The sequence below is a fragment of the Pongo abelii genome, chromosome 1, assembly GCF_028885655.2.
Source record: "Pongo abelii isolate AG06213 chromosome 1, NHGRI_mPonAbe1-v2.0_pri, whole genome shotgun sequence".
Lineage (NCBI taxonomy): Eukaryota > Metazoa > Chordata > Mammalia > Primates > Hominidae > Pongo > Pongo abelii.
In genome coordinates, this window is record NC_071985.2 from 145,874,519 (window position 1) to 145,902,250 (window position 27,732).

At 37.0% G+C, this 27,732-nt stretch overlaps 1 protein-coding gene across 2 annotated transcripts in view; it reads right to left on the reverse strand.

Moving 5' to 3' along the window:
- Positions 1-27,732, reverse strand: part of HS2ST1 (heparan sulfate 2-O-sulfotransferase 1) — a 199,911-nt gene that overhangs the window by 28,015 nt on the left and 144,164 nt on the right. For both annotated transcript variants that reach the window (NM_001133025.1, XM_024238584.3), the window contains 1 exon segment: positions 6,583-6,821. In NM_001133025.1, the coding sequence (NP_001126497.1) occupies positions 6,583-6,821 (239 nt within the window).

Consider the following 27,732-nt stretch of genomic DNA (forward strand, 5'->3'; position numbering starts at 1 on the left):
GGCCTCTACTATTGTTAAAGTCCTCGAAACACACAGAATCTCTTTCTAAGCTCAAACTAAAAGCATACTAAAGGCTACATATGTAATATATCTGGCATATGTATTTTTCTTTCATCTCATCAGCATTTAACTAAGGCAATATGTTAAAGTTTCATTAACATAGCTGTGGCCGACTTAAAATTTACAATGAATCAAAAGATGCTGAACTGAGGTTTACCTTCTCTTTATGACAAAGAAAAAAGTGTGAAGCAAATAAATGATGTCAGTATGGCTAACATGGTTCACACTAATCTAGAAAACAGTCTGAGCGTTTGAAAGTGTTGGCCAGGTGCAGTGGCTCACGCCTATAATCCTAGCACTTTGGAAAGCTGAGGCGGGTGGACTTCCTGAGCTCAGGGGTTTGAGACCAGCCAAGGCAACATGGTAAAACCCCGTCCCTACTAACATACAAAAAATTAGCCAGGCGTGGTGGCTCATGCCTGTAATCCTAGCTACACATGAGGCTGAGACAGGAGAATCGCTTGGACCCGGGAGGTGGAGGTTGCAGTGAGCCAAGATCGCGCCACTGTACTCCAGCCTGGTCCAGCCTGTGCGACAGAGCAAGGCTGTGTCTCAAAAAAAAAAAAAAAAAGTATCATTTACATACTGCTGAAATTCCATATTATCTTTATTTCCTCTTCAAAGCTGTTCCCAAGGAAATAATATGAGTAACTCCCTTTGAAAAACAGTACTTTTAAAAGTTTTATTTTTAAAGTATTAATTCAGCCACTTCTCCTTTTACACGTTTAATATTTATCCTTAGTTCTCCAGAACTTTCCTGGTCTCTACTCTTTCACCTTCATCTTTTCTCTCTCATCAGTCTCGTCCCAGTTCTGCTCTATCATGATCTGCCTTCTCACCTCCCTGCACCACTTGCTTTGTCTTTCAGTTTGTTTTCTTCTGGTATTTCTCTTGGGCATGCTGCCTAAGACCTCGAGACAAGGTTTGAAAATACAGAGGAGTAAGAAGAGGACACTGAGATTAGGTAAGCAAACTTCTACTCAGTTCACTTTATGGATTCTTACTGACTATACTTGGCACAAATGAAAGGTAAAGTGATAGGCCAAAAAAGGAGCAAAACTTAATAGTATCAATTGAAGTTAAGGAGACTGAAGACACTGAAAACTCTGGCTTGGGGAGAAGAAATAAGGCCACTATAGTGACTTTAGTCATAGAAAATTTTGATACTCTGATTGAAATATGCTACCAAGAAGAATGTTTCAGATGTAGTAGTCAGATATAGTACATGAAACGCAGCTAGCCTGAAACAGATTGTAAACCGTGATTTTTGTTGGATTTGATGACTCAAGTCAGGCTAGCAAGTAATAAGAAGAGACCTTAAGGAAAAACACAAACAATATAGGTAATGGTGTTGGGGTTTTTTGTTAGTTTAATCAGACCTAAACTGATGTTACAGGAAAAAGCTAAGAAGCACCCTTCTCATTAACAGTAGTGTCTTGACCTATATTCTTAATAGATCAACCTCAATATTATGATTATCTGTGATCACAAAAGCATTTGTTTTCACTATCTAAAAGAGCAGGAATGTCATCCTGAACATTCTGGCCAAATTCCAACTCTGTAATTACTATCTGTTGAATGAATGCTACTATTAACTTGAGTAATTACTATATACCGAACTCCCACTCATGCATTTACTTAAACATTTCTTGTATGGCTGTGGGTACTTTTATGAGACTAAGCCAGGGAGAAAGTTTTCTACACTCACGGGAAAACAAAGTAGTAGCTGGATAAAAATATAAGAAAAGTTTGCAGTAATTGAACATATCTTCACTGAAGTTCAGAGCTGTGCTGCTCAACCTGTTTTAGGGGTGTAGGGCAGGGGGCTGGTTCCCAATCCATCTGAGAGATAAGAATAGATCATACTGCTGTCAATCAGAGGTGCTCACTCTGCCAGTAATTATTATCATCTACCGCTATCAAAATCTATGTTGGTCCATTTGTTCATTCACTCATCATTTATTTAACAAAAAATGTATAGTTTCTACTATGTCTCAGGCACTATTCTAAACATAAGGGATATAGCAGTGAACAAGACAGACAAGGTTCCTGTCCTTAAAGATCTTATAATAGAGGAAAAGACAGGCAGTAAACAAACCAATATATAAGATAAGTTAGTAAGCTGATTAGTACCAGAGAAGACACAACAAGAGTGATACAGTACACGGTAACTTAGAAGAGATAATTAATATGTAGGATGGCCAAGCATGGTTTTTCTAAGAGGACGTCATTAAACCTTAAATGGATAACATGAAGCCAACTCTGGAAGAAGCCAGGAGAAGTGCATTCTAAGAGGAAAGGATAAGTGCGGAGGCATTAAAATGGGAAAGGCTTGGTGTATTCAATGAAACACAAGGCCAGTGTGGCTAGTGGGTAAGAAGTTGGTGCACACAAGGGTGAGATTAAAAAGGGCCTCTTGGTCTATGTAAGAAATGTGGATTTTGTAGGGGAGGTAGGAATAAGAATTTAAAGATAAGTACCCTACCATCCTGGGAAGACTAAAGTATTCATCTTCCCATATCCCTACCGAGAATCATCATCTGGATCTTTGTTACTCAAACTGCAGTTTAAAGACTAGTGGCATTAATTTTGGCATCAAGTGGGAGTTGTTTAGAAATTGAAAATGGCTCCATCTTGGTCCTTCTGAATCTGAATCTGCATTTTAACCAGTGATTAGCATACACATTATAGGTGGAGAAAATTCATCTAAAGTGCTGCTCTGAAAAGTATCTGCAACTCCTGGTGAACTGTGGGCTCTAACGCAGATAACCTAAAGTTGGCTTGAGAGTGAATTAAAAGAAAAAAATTCATGTTGTTCTTCAGAGAATACAAATTCTAGGTATTTCCAATGTTTTAACAAAAGGGGTTAAATATAATCATAGACCTAAACATATGAGAGCAAAAAAGAATTCTTTTTTTGAAAAATCATAAAAGATGTGGCTAATCACATATATGGTATGGCTACTTTGAAGACATGATGTTCTCTAATGTAAAGATATTCACATGACAGCAAAGCAAACTCCATTTTTCAACTAGAAGAGTTGATTGATTACCTATCTCTTGCCAATTCCTATCTATTAACTAAGTAAAGCCCATCTCAAAAATGTATCTTTAATGACTGAGTCCACACCTTATTCTAATTGCTTAGTTTCTCATACCTTATATTCTGAAATGTTTATCTTTTAATATCCTTCTTTTAACTTTTCAACTTTTTTATTTAAAAAAATTTCTAAACTACAGAAAAGATGAAAAAATAGGACAGTGAACATCTCTATACTCTTTACCTAGATTCACTAATTATTAACATTTTGTCACTTTTATCTTTTTTCTCTATGTATGCACATACATACTCAATTTTTTCTGACCTATCTGAAAGCAAATAGTTGCTATTCATATTTAACCCCTAATTACCTCACCATGTACTATGTCTATGAACAAAGACGTTATCATTTTTGATCAAGGATCTGATCACAGACCATACATTACATTTGGTTTTCATGTCTCTCTAGTCTAGAGAAGCCTCCCTCCAACTTTTTTGGTTGTTATGATACTGACACTTTAGAAGTCAGTTGTTCTGTAGAATATTCTACATTAATTTGTTTTCTCAGGATTAGGTCCAAATCAAACATTTTGGTTGGTAATATTTTAGGTTAAATATTTCAGTGAGATCACCACAAATTGATGTTTTATTTTAACTCTTTTCATAGCCCCTGTGTTTATGTTTTGTTCCCAAGTAAATTTGAAATAAGCTCCTTCAAGGATGTGGCCATACTTTCTATTTCTTTGTTATTTCCCCAAAGAATGTAGTACAACCTTTGTGTATATTACATACACAATAAATAAATGAAAAACTCAAAAGCAGAGTTGACAACTATTTCTAAGGATAGCAGAATACATATAACTATTATACATTGAGTGGTTTTATACCAGACTAAAAATATTTGGGCTTTGCCTCTAAAATTTTTGAGAGAAATAATTAAGCAGGTAAACAGTTTAGAACAATACCTAATATAGTATGTACAAAAAATGTCTAGGAAAGCTGGGGCTAAAGGCAGATATCAAGCAGACTGAACTAATTGGAAGGTGAGGGAATAAAGAGGATGGTCAGGTAACATATCTCAAAATATTTTTATGAGTAAACTGAGCTTTACACGGAAGCTGGAGACAACAGATTTAAGAAAGATCTCATCTTTTCAGTTGTACTTGATTAGAAACTATTTCTTAGAGAAGAAAAAAGAGCATAATAGTTCATTTAATTCTTGTTTAACCAGCTGAGAGGCCAGGCACTTGTAATCCCAGCACTTTGGGAGGCCAAGGTGGGTGGATCACCTGAGGTCAGGAGTTTGTGACCAGCCTGACTGACATGGTGAGACTCTGTCTCTACTAAAAATACAAAAATTAGCTGGGCCTGGTGGCGCATGCCTGTAATCCTCGCTACTTGGGAGGCTGAAGCAGGAGAATTGCTTGAACGTGGGAGGCAGAAGTTGCAGTGAGCCGAGATCACACCATTGCACTCCAGCCTGGGCAACAAGAGCAAAACTCTGTCTCCAAAAAAAAAAAAAATAGGAAGCTGAGAACAGTACACAGAGACAACAAAATATGATATTAAAATAAAAGTGTGTTATATCAGATGGGGTTCAGGGAATATTTAAAAATTATTTTCAAGAAATACAATTTTTAGTTTACATTTAGATGAAGCTTACTAGATTAAAAGTGAAGTAAATATGAAAACATGTCACACAAAAGAAAGGGAAGCGTAAATATGACATAGAACAAGAGAGCACAAAACTGGAGACAGGGTATATAAAGAACATTTGTTAAGTAAGTCACTCTTAATTAAGATCAGGTTTTGAACTACCAGCTGATAATTTTGAAGTATGTCAGCTAATGATTAAGACTATTCTTTTACGCTGCCCCACACATTTTTTAAGTGTTGGTCATTATGTAATCAAATTGCTTTTAAGATAGCGTTTATGCTTCTCTCCTGCTGTTTTTTTTTTTTCCTGTACATAACCAACAAGTTATTAAAAGAAAAACAGAAGCTTTATCTCATCCAAATGCAACTGGGAAAATATACTACTACATGATGCCTATAAATGTCATATGTGGTGAGCTCCTCCAGATTTATATTTCATGAAAATAATGGTTGATGTCATTGCCAGACATCTTGCAGTTACCAGGAAACTTTGTAATGCTGAACAAACAAATTAACATTATTTTTCTAAAAAGTACTACTGAATAAATCTGAAATTATTATCTAAGCATGAATACATATTCCTTTTAAACCAAAGCATATTTTGAAAAGCAGTAATTCAAAAAGATTTAAAACCTACTACACACTGTATAAAAACAGAATATTTAGGATACTTGCCCTTGAGATACACAATATTACATAATGAATAGTTTTTATGACACACATAGCTAAAAACAGCTCATGTTTCTTCTCTTTCATAGAAGAGTTATTTGGTTTGGCCGACAGATGTGGAATTTTGGTTCTATGAAAAAAAGTACTCCAGGATTCTGCAAAGAGCCAAAAATTACATGGGCAGATGACATACCATATACCACTAGCCTTTACAAACAGCTCTCTAGCAAGAAAGCCAACCTTAGTCTTGTGTATCAATGTAATTCTCTTGTTTAAGTGTAAGGATTATAGTTATGCTAAATAGTGAGATAACAGTCAATTCTGTAACAAGTTCACTGCTTTCAAACAGACAAATATCATTATAACTACAGGACCATCACAAATAACTTTCTAATAAGCCTACTTCAATTTGGCATTTGATCCCAAGTAGTATTTGCAAACATTATCTATACTTCTCATGGGGTGGAATTCCCATGCCCTTCCATATTTATAGAGAGAACTTTACTTATAATTGCAGTCAAAATTCCAGGTGTGGGAGAAATGTATGCTACTACTATTAAAGAGATGAGCAAATTTTATTTCATAAGATAATTTCCTCTACTTTTCTTAAAACCATTTCACAAAATTATTTATTCATCTGTTTATCTAAAACTTCGTGAGAATTTAAAAGGTAAGATTATGTTGAAGAAGCCACAACTAAACTATATATACATTTATAAGCAATATATATATAAACTCTCTCTGTATCTCTCTCTATCTATATCTAGTAAAGAGGGGCTGGTCACAAAATTGAATACAAGTATCCATCAAATATTTCTCCATCATAAGTTGAGACAATAATTTTTTTGCAGGGTATCATGCCAAAATTATATTTTTAAAAGGATACTACACTGAGGAACATCAATTTTTTCAAAAATTCAAGCTATTCATTAATTCATTTACTTCACAAATATTTGAGTACATACTATATGCAAGGAAATGTGTCAAATACTGTCAAGTAAAATTATACAAAAGTTAGCTGGCCCTCTCCCCTAAAAGGCTTATGATCCATTGAGATCAGCACTCACATCCCTTTAAAATACTTTATCCCCTTGAGCTAGAAAATTTGAGTGAGGAAGTATTAGAAAACATTTGGGCATTCCTTAAGTGGTAATTACCTGATCTTGCAACGACATCACTGGATTATTTTTGGTAGTGTTGATATGAAGAACATGGTATTTATTCTTTGCACACAGGTCATAGGCGATATTGGTAAATGAAGTGCTTGCCGTTTTGGGAACTCTGTTATAAATGATCACCATGTCCTCTTCCTCATCTAAAGTGGCATCTTGCCGAGGGCCATCCATTGTATGTCGCTGCTCAATTTCTCGGACTTCATGTCTTGCAATAGCCCTTTCTGCAAAGAAAAACAGATACAAACTAAGTTTTTAAGGACACTATAAGGAAGTTATGAACACTGAACTTTGGACCATGATTAGAAAAGATACAAAAAAGAAAACAAAAAACAAAAGCAAAGAACCAAGGGATGTGGAAAACATGTGTAAATTGCTTGGATTTCTAAGAGGATCTAGTTGATTCTAAAACAGCTGTACAGCCTGGAACATAATCTTCCTATTCAAGAACTAGGTAAGAGCTGCTGAAGAAATGTTTTGAGGACCAAAGCTTCAGAATTCCTTATGAAGGATAATACATATGTATATCAAGAACAAAGGAATAAAGAGTCAACAAATGCAGAATAGCACAGACCACAGAGTACTTCAGTGCAGTTCAAAAGTCACTTTACATTCTAATAGAATTCCTACAGCCTGAATTAATTGTCAAACACACAAAAATTGCATGGAATACTAAACTTCATAGTACAAAAATGAACTTAGAAGAGAAATTACTTATAACTTAAGAAAAGGTTTTGAAATTTATTACCCAATTTAGTTATTCTCTGGTTTATAAAAATGTAGCAGGACAGTGATTATAAATTATAAATTATAAAAATGTAGCAGGACAGTGATTATAAAGTGATTATAAATGTTAATATGACTTAACAGTAGAAGCAATATGACTTACAAGAGTAGAAACAATACTACCATAAATCCTTTTTCTTTTTGGTGTTGCATTAGAAACTATGTTTAGCACATGGCTATGCTTTTCCCTTAAATTTCATGGTTCCTCTAAAATCACCTATCTGCTATGTGGTTTCAAAAGCAGTTATGTTTTGCTTTCTAGTATTCTCTATTTAATGCAAACTTCAGCTTCAAATATATATATTCAAATATCTATACTTTCTAAATATATTCAAATACATATTTTTTCTCTTATAAATATATATGAATAAGAATGCAAGAAAAGGAGAGGAAAGAAGGAAATGAGGAGCGTGAAATCTCTAGCAAGATTGCGAATACTTTGCACAGGGATAGTTACACATATAGCATGTCTCTCTTAACCCCCAAGTCTTTGTGCACGCTATCTCACCTATCTTGAACAATCTTCCATTTCCCCACCCAACCTTTACATTTCAACTCAACTGTTTCCCAGGGAAGCATCTGATAGCTCTGACTAGGTCAAATCATCTTTTTTTTTTTTTTTCGGAGACGGAGTCTCGCTTTGTCACCCAGGCTGGAGTACAGTGGTGCGACCTTGGCTCACTGCAGACTCTGCCTCCTGGGTTCAGGCAGTTCTCTGCCTCAGCCTACTGAGTAGTTGGGATTACAGGCGCCCGCCACCACACCCAGCAAATTTTTGTATTTTTAGTAGAGACACGGTTTCACCGTCTTGGCCAGGCTGGTCTTGAGCTCCTGACCTCATGATCCACCCGCCTCGGCCTCCCAAAGTGCTGGGATTACAGGCATGAGCCACCACGCCCGGCTATCTTTTAAAAAATATACATTCACCTATCTTATATTACATGTCTCATTATATTTATCATAATTGTAGTTTTACATTGTATGTGTGGTTATTAGTGTCCCCTATGATGCTGACAACTTAACAAAGTAAGATGAAAAGCAATGTGGTATAATTACAGCAACAAGTGCAGACTTCAAATATTGTCAGAGCATGCATCTTTGATTTTGGTTGAAAAGATATGGACACCATGTTATATAGAATACACTCTGAACTGAGGATTTGCATTCAAAAAACCAGAATTAAAAATTCCACGCCTGCTGCTTACTAGCAGTGGGCTTTCCAAAACAGAAGTACATATATGAGAGATATACGTATGTGTTATATATTTATATGCAAATATACATACTCTTTTATTCTGGGGGAAGGTGTGAACTGAAAATGGAGAGAGAAAGACATAATGAGCTTAATATTGAATACACTGTTGGATAGCCTGGGTCATCCAGGAGATATAAGATAATTAGGCTTATAGGTGTACAGTTGAGAATAAAGGTTCAAGTAGCAGATAGACAGCTGCCTAGACAATATACAGTATGTAGCACAGACAGAGATCCTAGGATAGAATCTTAGATAATACCAATATTTAAAAGGCAAGTAGAAAAAGATAATCCATAAAAGAAACTAAGAATAAGAAAGAAAAAAGAGCCAGGAGAGACTTTAAAGAAGCACATACCATACTATTTTTCAAATCAACAGTGCTTTATAAATAAACCTACAAATCAAGGTAACATACTATAAGCATCCATACAAGATTTGGAAGTTGTCTTAGATTAAATTCAACTAATTTTTATTGAGAACCTATGAACATTATTATTATTTTTTTGAGACAGGGTCTCACTCTGTCACCCAGGCTGGAGTGCAGTGGTGTGACCATGGCTCACTGCAGCCTTGACCTCCCCAGGCTTAGGTTATCCTCCCACATCAGCCTCCCAAGTAGCTGGGACTACAGGTGCACATGATCACATCTGGCTAATTTTTGTATTTTTTGTAGAGACAGCGTTTCACCATGTTGCCCAGGCTGGTCTTGAACTCCCAGGCTCATGTGATCCTCCCTCCTCAGCCTCCCAAAGTGTTGGGATTGTAGGTGTGAGCCACTGTACCTGGCCTGAACATTATTATATTCAACAATTTTAAAGGAACATTATCTTCTGAACAGTTCAAAACTATTATGGTAATGTTACATCCAAACACCCTCCCCTTTTCTACTAAGGGAAATACAACAGTGCTGTTGGCATTTAAGCGCTGACAGAAGTGTGAGAGGTTTCCTCTAGCAACACAGACATATGTGAAATTGCCTTTAAAAGATTCACCTACTCACACAAGTAGGAGTTCGTGCTAAAGAAAAAAAAAGATTCACTTACAATCAACAATGCTGAATTTACTCACACTAGTTTTTTCTTCAAATCAAATACTTGGAAAAAAATATTTTTTGTGTTATTTCATAAGCAGGTATCTATTTTATCTATAAAAAACATGAGACAAACTGCAAAATTGTTTTAAAATTACCTCATCAACTTTGCTACACCTCCAACAGGGCCATGAAACAAACATGTTTTTAAAAAGTAATTATTATTCTTGGTTCATTATGTGTATTAAATAATATAAACTGTGTATTTCACACAATTTTAGAAACGTCTTAAATTGTAAAAAGGTAGAAATATTGGAATCACTACTTGCCTCATTCAAATAGTATTTACATGCATTTTCTATTTTTCAAGTGTTTTTACTTTGCTTAAATATATAGGACAATTATTAATATAATGTTAGGCCTGAAACTACATAAAAAGATAAAAATTGTATGGAAAATTAAGAACAATTTTGTAATATTAAACCATATCTCAGTTGAACAGTGGTAACTATTATTGATGAAAAATTACTATCTTTCTTCTGTGGCAATACTTAAAATCAATAAGAGTGTTTTCAATATGGTCATTTTCTTTATTTACTAAGTAAGTATTAGATAGTTATAATTCTTTTTTTTAGCAAAGATGCTCTACATCTAGTTAGTACAGCCTCTTCTGAGGCTTTCTTAAATCACTGAAGAAAGTTTACTAGTTACGCCACATTTGTAGTGCACTTAGAATGTAGGCAGTATATTCAAAATACTTAGGATACATTTTGTCATAATGTTTTCTTCATCTTTGAGTAATAAATTGCAGTTCACCGTTGAACAACATGGATTTGAACTGCACGAGTCCAATACGTGGATTCTTTTTCAATAAAATTTACACTGAGTGTGTCTGCTTCTCCTGCCTCCTACCTCCTTTATCTCTTCTGCTTCTGGCACCCATGAGACAGCAAGACTAGGCCCACCTCTTCCTCCTCAGCCTGCTCAGTGTGAAGATGACAAGGACGAAAATGTTTGTGATAATCTATTTCCACTTAACAAATAGAAAACATATTTTCTTAGAGCCTGGCCTGGTGGCATGCACCTGTAGTCCCAGCTACTGCTACTCAGGAGTTGAGGTAGGAGGATTGCTTAAGCCCAGGAGTTTGAGACAAGCCTGGGCAATGCAGCTAGACCCCCATCTCTTAAAAAAAATTTTTTAATAAAAAAATAAAAAAATACATATTTTCTATTTCTTGTATGTTAAATAACATTTTCTCTAGTTTATTTATTGTAAGAATATAGTATATAGCGTTACAAGAATACAGCATGTAATATACCAATATGTGTTAATCAACTGTTTATTGATTGGCCAGGCTTCTGGCCAACAGTAAGCTATTAATAGTTAAGTTTAAAGGTGTTAGGAAGTTCTTTGACAACCGGCGCAAAGATGCCCTCTCTCACCACTCCTATTCAACATAGTATTGGAAGTTCTGGCCAGGGCAATCAGGCAGGAGAAAGAAATAAAGGGTATTCAATTAGGAAAAGAGGAAGTCAAATTGTCCCTGTTTGCAGATGACATGATTGTATATTTAGAAAACCCCATCGTCTCAGCCCAAAATCTCCTTAAGCTGATAAGCAACTTCAGCAAAGTCTCAGGATACAAAATCGATGTGCAAAAATCACAAGCATTCCTATACACCAATAATAGAGAGCCAAATCATGAGTGAACTCCCATTCACAATTGCTACAAAGAGAATAAAATACCTAGGAATACAACTTACAAGGGATGTGGAGGACCTCTTCAAGGAGAACTATAAACTTTGCTCAAGGAAATAAGAGAGGACACAAATAAATGGAAAAACACTCCATGCTCATGGATAGGAAGAATCAGTATCATGAAAATGGCCATACTGCCCAAGGTAATTTATAGATTCAATGCTATCCCCATCAAGCTACCAATGACTTTCTTCACAGAATTGGAAAAAACTACCTTAAATTTCATATGGAACCAAAAAAGATCCCGCATAGCCAAGACAATCCTAAGCCAAAAGAACAAAGCTGGAGGCATCACGCTACCTGACTTCAAACTATACTACAAGGCTACACTACCAAAACAGCATGATACTGGTATCAAAACATACATACAGACCAACGGAACAGAACAGAGGCCTCAGAAATAATGCCACACATCTGGAACCATCTGATCTTTGACAAACCTGACAAAAACAAGAAATGGGGAAAGGATTCCCTATTTAATAAGCGGTGTTGGGAAAACTGGCTAGCCATATATAGAAAACTGAAACTGGACCCCTTCCTTACACCTTACACAAAAATTAACTCAAGATAGATTAAAGACTTAAACTTAAGACTTAAAACCATAAAAACCCTAGAAGAAAACCTAGGCAACACCATTCAGGACATAGGCATGGGCAAAGACTTCATGACTAAAACACCAAAAGCAATGGCAACAAAAGCCAAAATTGACAAATGGGATCTAATTAAACTAAAGAGCTTCTGCACAGCAAAAGAAACTATCATCAGAGTGAACAGGCAACCTACAGAATGGGAGAAAATTTTTGCAATCTACCCATCTGACAAAGGGCTAATATCCAGAATCTACAAAGAAACAAATTTACAAGAAAAAAACAAGCCCATCAAAAAGTGGGTGAAGGATATGAAGAGACACTTCTCAAAAGAAGACATTTATGCAGCCAACGAACATATGAAAAAAAGCTCATCATCACTGGTCATTAGAGAAATGCAAATCAAAACCACAACAAGATATCATCTTATGCCAGTTAGAATGGCAATAATTAAAAAGTCAGGAAACAACAGATGCTGGAGAGGATGTGGAGAAATAGGAATGCTTTTACACTGTTGGTGGGAGTGTAAATTAGTTCAACCATTGTGGAAAACAATGTGGTGATTCCTCAAGGATCTAGAACCAGAAATACCATTTATTTGACCCAGCAATCCCATTACTGGGTATATACCCAAAGGATTATAAATCATTCTACTATAAAGACACATGCACACGTATGTTTATTGTGGTACTGTTTACAATAGTAAAGATGTGGAACCAACCCAAATCCCCATCAATGATAGACTGGATAAAGAAAATGTGGCACATATACACCATGGAATACTATGCAGCCATAAAAAAAAAAGATGAGTCCATGTCCTTTGCAGGGACATGGATAAAGCTGGAAACCATCATTCTCTGCAAACTAACATAAGAACAGAAAACCAAACACCACATGTTCTCACTCATAAGTGGGAGTTGAACAATGAGAACACATGGACACAGGGAGGGGAACATCACACACCAGGGCCTGTTGGGGGCTGGGGGCTGGGGGAGGGATAGCATTAAGAGAAATACCTAATGTAGATGATGGGTTGATGGATGCAGCAAACCACCATGGCATATGTATACCTATGTAACAAACCTGCATGTTCTGCACATGTACCCCAGAACTTAAAGTGTAATAATTAAAAAAAAATTTTAAGATAAAAATTTAAAAAAAAAGTTGTTGGGAAGTCAAAAGTTATATGCAGATTTGATGGCACAGGGGTGGGGAGTGGTACCCTACCTCCCACATTGTTCAAGATCCAAATGTATAGAAAATCTGCTATGCAAGCTATCTCAGGTTCACCACAAAATGTATAGCCTACAGATCACACAGGGTGCAATCTAAGAGTCACGAAATTGCAGGCAGGCCAGGCACCAATGGCACTATTATTTCCAACTGAAGATGGACACTCAACTCCATGGCAATTCTAGTTTTTCCAGGCTCCTGATGCAGGCAGCACATATCTGAGCTTGATGCTTTTCCACGTGTCAGATTAGCAACAAACTCAATTCTTTTAAAAGATAATAGTAATATTTACCTACTTCCATACTGACAGGCCCTTAAAGACTTTATTTATTAACAGAATAAAATGATTAGTTAAGTATAAAACATTACGTTAAACTAAAATCTACACAACATTACGTTAAACTAAAATCTACACAGCATTAAAATGACAAGGATGTATTCTGTATCAGACTGCAGAATAACTGAAGAAAAGAGAACTGAAAACGTGCAATAGTTCTATATTATGGGTAACATTTTAGGACGAGAGGGATATAAGAAACAGCAAAGAGAAAGAGCAATAAATTGTCTTGCCCTCAAATACTGAAACTTCTAGTGTTAAAATAAAAAAGAAATACATTGATAACAAGTAGATAAGTAATAACTACAAAGCAAAAAAATTAACAAAAAAGACCAAATTTTAATATCTTTATAGTAAGAAAACACTTACTTTAATAATTAGCAATAACACTTCAGTAATGACAAGCTAAGGTGATTTATAAAAGACTGAACTATATATGCATAACAGAGCAGAGCAATGCTACACATTAGTGGCTCATAATGATTTTGGGATCATGGACTCCTTTGAGAATATGATGAGAAAACTATGCTCTCTCACAAGGTTGGCTTGTGTATTTCAGAGCTTCCTCTTAGAGCCCAACCACAGGCAAGGGGGTCTATGACCCTAGATTAACTACCCTTAAAAACAAAACAGTTCCTAGGACAATGAGGCCTGATGATAACCTACCAAAAGACACTGGTAAGTATGCAGAAAAAATAGGTTACTCATAAGTAAAGATCAAAGGCAAGTAGAAATCAAAGGGGAAACCAGCAGTGTCTACTCAAGAATTGTCTATGGGTGGAGGTGCCTTGGCATATCAGCTTGTCTAGTCAGATCCTCCTGGCAAGTATGCCTATTATAGAGCTAGATAAGCTAGGCTCTAAAAGCTCAGCGCCATTAAATGTCTGAATTGAAGTGGATCCTTTGCATTTTCTAGGAATGAATCTTGAGCTGTGTGCATCTCCAGTAACTGCTCTGACATGTAACTCATTCCCCATAAAATGAATACACAATGAGGAATAGGGAGCAATACAGATGCACCAAAAGAAAGCTGTTGTGAGGCTATGTAACTGATTCTTGCTTCAGCATCACTTACTGTGAGCTGACTACCCAGCCAAACACCATTTGATCCTCATGGAAGTAATATTTTGTAATCACTGAGAATTAAGTAAATTGACTGTCTGACTGTATACATTATTTTCTTAAGAGTATTGTTAGCCTGGCCAGGTGCAGTAGCTCATGTCTGTCATCCCAGCACTTTGGGAAGCCAAGGCAGGAAGATCATTTGAGCTGAGGAGTTCAAGACCAGCTTGAGCAACACAGCAACACCTTGTCTCTACTAAATATTTTTTAAAATTAGCTGAGTGTGGTGGTGCATGCCTGTAGTCCCAGCTACTTGGGAAGCTGAGGTGGGTAGATTGCCTGAGCCCAGGAGTTTGAGGCTGCAGTGAGCCATGTTCACGCCACTGCGCTCCAGCCTGGATGACAGAGCAAGCCCCTGTCTCAAAAAGAGTATTATTAGCTTGAATCAGTCTCCCTGAGCACAATCACTATGGAGGACTAACAAAATAAATTTCTATATGCAAGGTAGAGAGAGAGAGATTCTGAACACTGACAAATGCTTTCTTATGTGGTTTCCAGAGAGTCAACAGGGATGCATGTGGTACCATTAAAACTTACAAGTTATGGTTATACGAATCATCCTATAAGAAAGAACTAACAGTGACTTCCACTTTAAGGGAAGATGGAGTAGACTTATGTTTCACTATTGCCCCTTCTGAGTACACCTAAAAACCTGGCACACAATACATAAAACAAATATAAGACTCTAAAAGAGAAGACGGTAGACTACTGGAACCCCTGGGACCTGAGGACAATAGAGTGCTGAGTTGCCCTAAGTTTTATTTATGCCTCATATATTCCAGACTTGGAGCTATAGAAGCTGGCAATCTAGAAACAGGTACAGACAAAAGAATCCCTACAAAAACCTATTCTCTGTAGCCAAAGGACCAGGAAAGGAACAGCATAGCAAGATAGAAAGCTTAGATAATAACCACTCAACAGTAGCCAATTTCATAGGAAAAACCGGACCCCCACCAACTCTACAGGACAAGTAGAGAGCCTAGACTTCCACCCTCACAATGCCCAACATCCCTGATGGGGTGATGTCAGAGAAGGCCAAGTACAGGGTCAGGACTTTCATCTCAGACAGCAGGTAACAAGGCACCTCTGCAGTATCAGTGGAGTCCAAGCAAGGAAACAGAAGATTTTAATTAGACCCAGAGTCTTATAATACAAAAATGCTCAGGTTTCAATAAAATACTATTCATCATACCAAGAACCAGCGGGATCTCAAACTCAATGAATAAAGATAATCAAGAAATGACCAACACCAAAATGACAGGAATGTTAAAATTTATCAAAGACTTAAAGCAGCCATGATAAAAATTCTTTAATGAGCAGTTATGAACATGCTTGAACCAAACGAAAAAAATGCAAAGCCCCAGCAAATACAATCTCAGTAGAGAAAATGAAGATACAAAAAAGAACCAGGCCAGGCATGGTGGCTCATGCTTGTAATCCCAGCATTTTGGGAAGCTGAGGCGGGTGGATCATGAGGTCAGGAGTTCAAGACCAGCCTGGCCAACATAGTGAAACCTTGTCTCTACCAAAAATACAAAAATTAGCCAGGCGTGGTGGTGCATGCCTGTAGTCTCAGCTACTCAGGAGGCTGAGGCAGGAGAATCACTTGAACCTGGGAAGCAGACGCTGTGGTGAGCGGAAGTCACGCCATTGCACTCCAGCCTGGGCGACAGAGCGAGACTTTGTCTCAAAAAAGAACCAAATGGAAATATGGGAACCAAAATAAAAAGCTCAGTGAATGGGTTCAATAGCAGAATGGAAGAGATGAAGAAAAGTTTAATGAACTGAAAGAAAAAACAAAAGAAGTTACTGAACCTAATAGCAGTAGGAAAACAGACCAAGAAAAGGAGAAACAAAAACAAACAGGGCTCAAGAAACTGTGGTCTAGAACAAAAGATCTAACATTGGTGTCACAGAGTCTTAAAAGGATAGGAGAAAGAAAGCAGGGTTGAAAAGTGCTCAAAGAAATTATGGCTGACAACTTTACACACTTAGCAAGAGACATAAACACTTAGAGAAGCTGAACAAACTCCAAATAAGGTAAACCCAAAGATATCCATGTCAAGACATATCATAATCAAACTTCTGAAAACAAAAGACAAAAAAAATCTTGAATGCACCTATATGAAGCCTACAAGAGAAAACTGGATTAACAGCAGATTTCTTATCACAAACCATGGAGCCAATAGGAAGTGGCACAATGTTTTTCAAGTGCTGAAATAAAATAATCGTATACCTAGAGAAAATAATTTTCAGGAATGAAAGGGAAAGTAACTCACATGAAAGAAAATTAGCATTTATTGCCAGTAGACCTACCCTAAAAGACTGGCTAAAAAAACTCTATAAACAAAAAGGAAAAGATAAAAGAAGAAATCTTAAAACATCAAAAAGAACAAACAAAAAATGGAGAGTAAAAATATGTGTAAATACAATAAACTTTCCTTTTCCTCTTGAGTTTTCAAAAGCAAGTTTGACAGAGAAAGCAAAATTATTATGGCACTCTGTGATGTGGCTCTAAATGAAGGCAGAGCAAATATTTAAGACAATTACATTGTAAGTGAGGGAGGATAAAAAGACATAAGTGGAGGTAAGGTTTCTATACTTCACTTGAATTGGTAAAATGATACCAGTGAACTGACAAGTGACATTTATATAATGAAATATGTAAAACAAGTATGAAAAAGACTATATAAAGACATTAAACTCAAATCAAAATGCAATTCTAAAAAAAAATAAGTAACCCACAGGAATGCAGAAAGAGAAAACAGAAGTGAAAAAAACAGAAGACAAATAAATAGAAATGTCAAGGGAAATTTTAAAAATACATTGACATGAATGAAAATGAAAATAAGCAAATCAAAATTTGTGGGACATAGTTAAGGCAGGACTGAGAGGGAAATTTACAGCACTGTATGCAGACTTTAGAAAAGAACAGTCTCTAATCAATAATCAAAGAAGATACACAAATGACTAACAAACATGAACAGATGTTCAAGATCGTTAGTCACTGGGACATGCAAATCAAAACCACAACAAAGTACCACTTCATACACACTAGGATGGCTATAATTAAAAACAGATAAACCAAAAACTTAAAAAAAAAAAAGAGAAAAGAATAGGAAAATAACAAATGTTAGTGAGGAAGCGACAAATTGTAACCCTCATACATTGCTGGAAGGGATGTAACATGGTCAAGTCATGATGAAAAACAGTTTGGCAGTTTCTCAAAAAAGTTAAACAGAATTACCAAATGCCTCAGTAATTCTACTCCAAGGTATATACCACCCCAGAGAACTGAAAACAGGTACTCAAATACTTATAAATGTTTAAAGCACTAACTCACTGTAGCCAAAAGGTAGAAACAATCCAAATGTCCATCAACAGATGAATGAACAAATAAATTGTGGTACTATATACACAGCAATAGAATATTATGCAACTATAAAAAGGAATGAAGTACTCATATATGTTAGTAATACAATATAGATGAACATCAAAAATACGCTAAGAAGCCAGATACCAAAGGTCATATATAATTAGATTAATATGAAATATCCAGAATAGGTAAAAATGAAACAGTATATATTAATATATTGGTGGTTGCCAGGGAATGGGGGAGGGAGAAATAGAAAGCACCTGATTAACGGTTATGGGGTTTCCTTTGGAGTAATGTTTTGGAACTAGATAGAGATGGTGCTTGTACAATATTGTGAATGCTCCAAATGCCAGTGAATTGTTCCCTGTAAAATGGCTAACTTATGTTTGTTTCGCTTTAAAAAAAATTACCAAAAATAAGTACTCACAAAATATTGAGATCTTATAATACAGGTTCATTTTAATAATAACATTAAAAACAAATTATAAAACATTTAACAGTTTATAAATTAGTCATTTATTCTCAATTTAACAATATTTATTGAGTATCTTCATGTACAATAAATTTTTGTAGGCCCTTATTAGACACATCTTTTATACAAACATAATGCTTCCACATTAAATATATGTTAATCCTTAACATTCTGTAAATACATTACAAAATAAATATCAAATTTTCTTTCACAACTTCATCTGTGATAAGGTTCTCACTAAAAATATATTGGAGTTAATGCTCCTGAGATGATCTATTAGATAAAAACGTTAAAGTAATTGTTAAATATCCCATCAATCCAAAAAACACCAATTCTTTTCTTTTTGTGTTATTGCTAAGGTTACTACATTAAAGGAATATGAGTTATATTTTACTAAATGTACTTGCCAAGCTTGGCTATACTTTTCTATAGTTATTACATTAATTTAAAAATGTGAAATCCTTATAAGTTATAACCTTCTTTTATTATCAATCTGAGAAATACACTAATCACCTACATGAAAAAACAGTATTGGTAATAGCTAACATTGAATTCTCACTATGCTTTAAGTGTTTTATGTATATCATCTGTTATACCCATGCTCTGTGTTGTGTTTTATATACATCATGTCATGATTCTTAAAGCAAACCTAAGAGGCAGAATTATTATCCCCATTTAAATAAGAAAACTGAGTCTCTTTAAGTGATCACCAGCTGTTTACTGATGTCAGGATACCATTACAGGTCAATGTGACTGTAGAGCTCGTGTTCCACATTATATTGATTGTCTGAGATTTTGTCTATTTCTATTATAGAAAGAGGTAGAGCCTTATAGTTAAATACAGCATTACAATATTATAGAACTACCTTTTTTTTGGCAAATGCCTTTTAAAATTTTTTGATATATTTTATTTTGGGATTGCAAAAGCATTTTGCAATTGTTTCCTGCAACATTCCTTTGAAATAGGCATGGTAAATAAGTGAAACAGAGGGACAGAAGATGGTTGTCTTCTAGGTGCTAAAAAGCAAAACATGCTGTACTATCTTTGCAACTTCCTGTGAATATATAATTACCTCAAAATTTAAAAAGTTATAAAAAAACACAACCAAAGCCAACAACAACATAATTCTTGATATCATTCCCCAAATTAGTAATTGTACAATATTCTAGGTATCATTCTTGAATAGGGAAAAAAATCACAACATACAAAGGTTTTCTTTATTTATGGGTTACTATATGGATTGTAAGTCTGAAGTAGGTCCAATATAGGGCGTAAATTTTTCTTTAAATATACCAGCATAAATATAGAGATGAGACCTATTATTCAAATTATAAGTAGAATCCTCTCCCAATTCACAGTTTAGAAAAACACCAGTTTGCCTTGATTGTACTGACCAGAGTCAGATTTACCTGCATCCATCTTTTGGGAATGAAACTGCCATAGCATTTTTGGGAAAAAAATTCTTTTACCAGACGTCCACAGCCTGTTCACCCTAGCCTCTTACTTCTGTCTGCCAATAATGCCTGCACCAAGTATCTATTTTTAAGATACAAAATATCATAGTTAAAAATCATAGGTGAGCTGACTTCAAGGCTTCTTTCTTTACTCATCTCAGTCACTTGAAATAAGTATGCTGATACAAAATGGGGAGTCCAACTATATATGCTTTTCCTTTTTCTTGAGCTTTATTAAGACATTAATCTCACATCATCCCTCATCTCTTTATAAATTTCTCAAGTGAACTGTTCCTATTTTCATAGTCTATCTTGCACAAAATTGAACAAATGCCACTGTAAAAAATGCCATAAGTAAGAACAAAATACTTCTGGATCCAAGAATTGGAGAAAAACCTTCTGGAAAATACAGCGAGTAAGTTCAGCCTTAAAAGGACAGAGCTGGCTTTCAAGATGTGGGGATGGCTAATTGGAGAAGGCATAAAAGCCTGAGTAGTAGCACAAGCTGATAAACAACAAATATACTAGCATAATGATTATAATATTAACAGTAATCTGAAGCAGCTGCAAAAAAAAATGTATGGCAATTTTAGGCTGTGCCAATAGGTACATAATTATCAGTGTAACAAGTGCTTCTACTTCGAGCCTTTGCTGTGAGCCAGGAACAATGCTTCATATTTTATTTATTTGTTATTTTTTTGAGACAGAGTCTCGATCTGTTGCCTAGGCTGGAATGCAGTGGTGCGATCTCGGCTCACTGCAAGCTCTGCCTCCCAAGTTCACGCCATTCTCCTGCCTCAACCTCCCGAGTAGCTGGGACTACAGGCACCTGCCACCACGCCCGGCTAATTTTTTGTATTTTTAGTAGAGATGGAGTTTCACCGTGTTAGCCAGGATGGTTTGATCTCCCGACCTCGTGATTCCCCGCCTCGGTCTCCCAAAGTGCTGGGATTACAGGCATGAGCCACCGCACCCAGCCAATGGTTCATGTTTAAATGTACATTACTTCACCTAATTCTTGCAATAATCCTATACGGTAATATTACGGAATTTAGACTCAGAGATATTAATTACAGGGGAACAAAGTCAGAATTCACACCCTCATCTGTCTGACACCAAAGCTTACGTACCTAACCAAAACACAGTAATTACTGTTTCAAGTCACAGGAAGGAACAGTTCCTAAGAAATTTTCATTTAGTCACACAGGGCTATTATGTGCCATTTAAGGCACACATTAAAAGCTAGAGTACTCCAGAATGGGAATGAGCTGGATGGATCATGCCACATAAAAAACTTAAAAAAAAAAAAAACCACACACGACAAAAAACAGTGCACTTAGCTAAGAGAAAATCCATAAAAATGACTAACGGTCTCTTGAAATACTTGAAAAGTTATTGTGAAAAAGAGGCAAAATCCTTTCTGTAGTATTACTCCAGAAAAAAAGATATGACTGTGGCTCAAGAGAGAACGGGCTTTCAAATAATTAGCAGTGCAAAGTAAAGACACATGCAGTTTAGGGGGTGTTAAGTTATTAGTCTCTGGAGATACTCATATAGAGGTTGCATAAGGACCTATCAAAGAATGATGGAAAAAGGATTCCTGCACTGATGAGAGCTGAAATAAGGGGACCTTTGGATTGCATAACCCTGAGATAAGTTCCATAAAGCTATGCTATCAATTTCTCCTCTACAGTACAAATGTGTTTTTGGACTCCCTCCACCCACTCACCCCGAGGCTAAAACAAAATCAAAAGAAGCAGAAATAGAGAGAGAAGCAGGCCAGTAACAACTGGGTGGGAGGAAGGGAGTAGGATGCTTACTTATTCTTCCACAATCCTATTTTATTCAGTTTCACCCAGATGTATTTGTTTACCTTAAGACAAAAAATAGTTTTTCTCTTTTTTTTTAATTTTTATTATTATACTTTAAGTTTTAGGGTACATGTGCACAATGTGCAGGTTAGTTACATATGTATACATGTGCCATGCTGGTGTGCTGCACCCATTAACTCGTCATTTAGCATTAGGTATATCTCCTAAAGCTATCCCTCCCCCCTCCCCCCACCCCACAACAGTCCCCAGAGTGGGATGTTCCCCTTCGTGTGTCCATGTGTTCTCATTGATCAATTCCCACCTATGAGTGAGAATATGCGGGGTTTGGTTTTTTGTTCTTGCGATAGTTTACTGAGAATGATTTCCAATTTCATCCATGTCCCTACAAAGGACATGAACTCATCATTTTTTATGGCTGCATAGTATTCCATGGTGTATATATGCCACATTTTCTTAACCCAGTCTATTGTTGTTGGACATTTGGGTTGGTTCCAAGTCTTTGCTATTGTGAATAGTGCCGCAATAAACATACGTGTGCATGTGACTTTATAGCAGCATGATTTATAGTCCTTTGGATATATACCCAGTAATGGGATGGCTGGGTCAAATGGTATTTCTCGTTCTAGATCCCTGAGGAATCGCCACACTGACTTCCACAAGGGTTGAACTAGGTTACAGTCCCACCAACAGTGTAAAACTGTTCCTATTTCTCCACATCCTCTCCAGCACCTTTTGTTTCCTGACTTTTTAATGATTGCCATTCTAACTGGTGTGAGATGGTACCTCATTGTGGTTTTGATTTGCATTTCTCTGATGGCCAGTGATGGTGAGCATTTTTTCATGTGTTTTTTGGCTGCATAAATGTCTTCTTTTCACAACTGTCTGTTCATGTCCTTCGCCCACTTTTTGATGGGGTTGTTTGTTTTTTTCTTGTAAACTTGTTGGAGTTCATTGTAGATTCTGGATATTAGCCCTTTGTCAGATGAGCAGGTTGCGAAAATTTTCTCCCATTTTGTAGGTTGCCTGTTTACTCTGATGGTACTTTCTTTTGCTGTGCAGAAGCTCTTTAGTTTAATTAGATCCCATTTGTCAATTTTGGCTTTTGTTGCCATTGCTTTTGGTGTTTTAGACATGAAGTCCTTGCCCATGCCTATGTCCTGAATGGTAATGCCTAGGTTTTCTTCTAGGGTTTTTATGGTTTTAGGTCTAACGTTTAAGTCTTTAATCCATCTTGAATTAATTTTTGTATAAGGTGTAAGGAAGGGATCCCGTTTCAGCTTCCTACATGTGGCTAGCCAGTTTTCCCAGCACCATTTATTAAATAGGGAATCCTTTCCCCATTGCTTGTTTTTCTCAGGTTTGTCAAAGATCAGATAGTTGTAGATATGTGGCGTTATTTCTGAGGGCTCTGTTCTGTTCCATTGCTCTATATCTCTGTTTTGGTACCAGTACCATGCTGTTTTGGTTACTGTAGCCTTGTAGTATAGTTTGAAGTCAGGTAGTATGATGCCTCCAGCTTTGTTCCTTTGGCTTAGGATTGACTTGGCGATGCGGGCTCTTTTTTGGTTCCATATGAACTTTAAAGTAGTTTTTTCCAATTCTGTGAAGAAAGTCATTGGTAGCTTGGTGGGGATGGCATTGAATGTATAAATTACCTTGGGCAGTATGGCCATTTTCACCATATTGATTCTTCCTACCCATGAGCATGGAATGCTCTTCCATTTGTTTGTATCCTCTTTTATTTCATTGAGCAGTGGTTTGTAGTTCTCCTTGAAGAGGTCCTTCACATCCCTTGTAAGTTGGATTCCTAGGTATTTTATTCTCTTTGAAGCAATTGTGAATGGGAGTTCACTCATGATTTGGCTCTTTGTTTGTCTGTTACTGGTGTATAAGAATGCTTGTGGTTTTTGTACATTGATTTTGTATCCTGAGACTTTGCTGAGTTGCCTATCAGTTTAAGGAGATTTTGGGCTGAGACAATGGGGTTTTCTAGATACACAATCATGTCATCTGCAAACAGGGACAATTTGACTTCCTGTTTTCCTAACTGAATATCCTTTATTTCCTTCTCCCTCCTAATTGCCCTGGCCAGAACTTCCAACACTATGTTGAATAGGAGTGGTGAGAGAGGGCATCCCTGTCTTGTGCCAGTTTTCAAAGGGAATGCTTCCAGTTTTTGCCCATTCAGTATGATATTGGCTGTGGGTTTGTCATAGATAGCTCTTATTATTTTGAGATACGTCCCATCAATACCTAATTTATTGAGAGTTTTTAGCATTAAGGGTTGTTGAATTTTGTCAAAGGCCTTTTCTGCATCTATTGAGATAATCATGTGGTTTTTGTCATTGATTCTGTTTATATGCTGGATTACATTTATTGATTTGCGTATATTGAACCAGCCTTGCATCCCAGGGATGAAGCCCACTTGATCATGGTGGATAAGCTTTTTGATGTGCTGCTGGATTTGGTTTGCCAGTATTTTATTCAGGATTTTTGCATCAATGTTCATCAAGGATATTGGTCTAAAATTCTCTTTTTTGGTTGTGTCTCTGCCCAGCTTTGGTATCAGGATGATGCTGGCCTCATAATTTATGAGTTAGGGAGGATTCCCTCTTTTTCTATTGATTGGAATAGTTTCAGAAGGAATGGTACCAGTTCCTCCTTGTACCTCTGGCAGAATTCGGCTGTGAATCCATCTGATCTTGGACTCTTTTTGGTTGGTAAGCTATTGATTATTGCCACAATTTCAGAGCCTGTTATTGGTCTATTCAGAGATTCAACTTCTTCCTGGTTTAGTCTTGGGAGGGTGTGTCGATGAATTTATCCATTTCTTCTAGATTTTCTAGTTTATTTGCATAGAGGTGTTTGTAGTATTCTCTGATGGTAGTTTGTATTTCTGTGGGATCGGTGGTGATATCCCCTTTATCATTTTTTATTGCGTCTATTTGATTCTTCTCTCTTTTCTTCTTTATTAGTCTTGCTAGCAGTCTATCAATTTTGTTGATCCTTTCAAAAAACCAGCTCCTGGATTCATTAATTTTCTTGAAGGGTTTTTTGTGTCTCTATTTCCTTCAGTTCTGCTGTGATTTTAGTTATTTCTTGCCTTCTACTAGCTTTTGAATGTGTTTGCTCTTGCTTTTCTAGCTCTTTTAATTGTGATGTTAGGGTGTCAATTTTGGCTTTCTCTTGTGGACATTTAGTGCTATAAATTTCCCTCTACACACTGCTTTGAATGTGTCCCAGAGATTCTGGTATGTTGTGTCTTTGTTCTCGTTGGTTTCAAAGAACATCTTTATTTCTGCCTTCATTTCATTATGTACTCAGAAGTCATTCAGGGGCAGTTGTTCAGTTTCCATGTAGTTGAGTGGTTTTGAGTGATTTTCTTAATCCTGAGTTCTAGTTTGATTGCACTGTGGTCTGAGAGACAGTTTGTTATAATTTCTGATCTTTTACATTTGTTGAGGATAGCTTTACTTCCAACTATGTGGTCAATTTTGGAATAGGTGTGGTGTGGTGCTGAAAAAAATGTATATTCTGTTATTTTGGGGTGGACAGTTCTGTAGGTTCGCTTGGTGCAGAGCTGAGTTCAATTCCTGGATATCCTTGTTAACTTTCTGTCTCGTTGAGCTGTCTAATGTTGACAGTGGGGTATTACAGTCTCCCATTATTATTGTGTGGGAGTCTAAGTCTCTTTGTAGGTCACTCAGGACTTGCTTTATGAATCTGGGTGCTCCTGTATTGGGTGCATATATATTTAGGATAGTTAGCTCTTCTTGTTGAATTAATCCCTTTACCATTATGTAATGGCCTTGTCTCTTTTGATCTTTGTTGATTTAAAGTCTGTTTTATCAGAGACTAGGATTGCAACCCCTGCCTTTTTCTGTTTTCCATTTGCTTGGTAGATCTTCCTCCATCCTTTTATTTTGAGCCTATGTGTGTCTCTGCACGTGAGATGGGTTTCCTGAATACAGCACACTGATGGGTCTTGACTCTTTATCCAATTTGCCAGTCTGTGTCTTTTAATTGGAGCATTTAGTCCATTTACATTTAAAGTTAATATTGTTATGTGTGAATTTGATCCTGTCATTATGATGTTAGCTGGTTGTTTTGCTCATTAGTTGATGCAGTTTCTTCCTAGCCTCGATGGTATTTACAATTTGGCATGATTTTGCAGTGGCTGGTACTGGCTGTTCCTTTCCATGTTTAGTGCTTCCTTCAGGAGCTCTTTTAGGGCAAGCCTGGTGGTGACAAAATCTCTCACCATTTGCTTATCTGTATTTTATTTCTCCTTCACTTATGAAGCTTAGTTTGGCTGGATATGAAATTCTGGGTTGAAAATTCTTTTCTTTAAGAATGTTGAATATTGGCCCCCACTCTCTTCTGGCTTGTAGAGTTTCTGCCGAGAGATCCGCTGTTAGTCTGATGGGCTTCCCTTTGTGGGTAACCCGACCTTTCTCTCTTGCTGCCCTTAACATTTTTTCCTTCATTTCAACTTTGGTGAATCTGACAATTATGTGTCTTGGAGTTGCGCTTCTCGAGGAGTATCTTTGTGGCGTTCTCTGTATTTCCTGAATCTGAACGTTGGCCTGCCTTGCTAGACTGGGGAAGTTCTCCTGGATAATATCCTGCAGAGTGTTTCCAACTTGGTTCCATTCTCCCCATCACTTTCAGGTACACCAATCAGACGTAGATTTGGTCTTTTCACATAGTCCCATATTTCTTGGAGGCTTTGTTCATTTCTTTTTATTCTTTTTTTTCTGAACTTCCTTTCTCACTTCATTTCATTCATTTCATCTTCCATCACTGATATCCTTTCTTCCAGTTGATCGCATTGGCTCCTGAGGCTTCTGCATTCTTCACGTAGTTCTCGAGCCTTGGCTTTCAGCTCCATCAGCTCCTTTAAGCACTTCTCTGTATTGTTTATTCTAGTTATACATTTGTCTAAATTTTTTTCAAAGTTCTCAACTTGTTTGCCTTTCGTTTGAATTTCCTCCTGTAGCTCGGAGTAGTTTGATCGTCTGAAGCCTTCTTCTCTCAACTCGTCAAAGTCATTCTCCGTCCAGCTTTGTCCTGTTGCTGGTGAGCAGCTGCGTTCCTTTGGAGGAGGAAAGGCGCTCTGCTTTTTAGAGTTTCCAGTTTTTCTGCTCTGTTTTTTCCCCATCTTTGTGGTTTTATCTACTTTTGGTCTTTGATGATGGTGATGTACAGATGGGTTTTTGGTGTGGGTGTCCTTTCTGTTTGTTAGTTTTCCTTCTAACAGACAGGACCCTCAGCTGCAGGTCTGTTGGAGTTTGCTAGAGGTCCACTCTAGACCCTGTTCGCCTGGGTACCAGCAGCGGTGGCTGCAGAACAGCGAATATTGGTGAACAGCAAATGCTGCTGTCTGATCGTTCCTCTGGAAGTTTTGTCTCAGAGGGGTACCCGGCCGTGTGAGGTGTCAGTCTGCCCCTACTGGGGGTGCCTCCCAGTTAGGCTACTCAGGGGTCAGGGACCCACTTGAGGAGGCAGTCTGTCTTTCTCAGATCTCAAACTCCATGCTGGGAGAACCACTACTCTCTTCAAAGCTGTCAGACAGGGACATTTAAGTCTGCAGAGGTTACTGCTATCTTTTTGTTTGTCTGTGCCCTGCCCCCAGAGGTGGAGCCTACAGAGGCAGGCAGGCCTCCTTGAGCTGTGCTGGGCTCCACCCAGTTTGAGCTTCCTGGCTGCTTTGTTTACCTAAGCAAGCCTAGGCAATGGCGGGCGCCCCTCGCCTAGCCTCGCTGCCGCCTTGCAGTTTGATCTTAGACTTCTTAGACTGCTGTGCTAGCAATCAGCAAGACTCCGTGGGTGTAGGACCCTCCGAGCCAGGTGCCAGATATAATCTCCTGGTTTTTTAAGCCCATCGGAAAG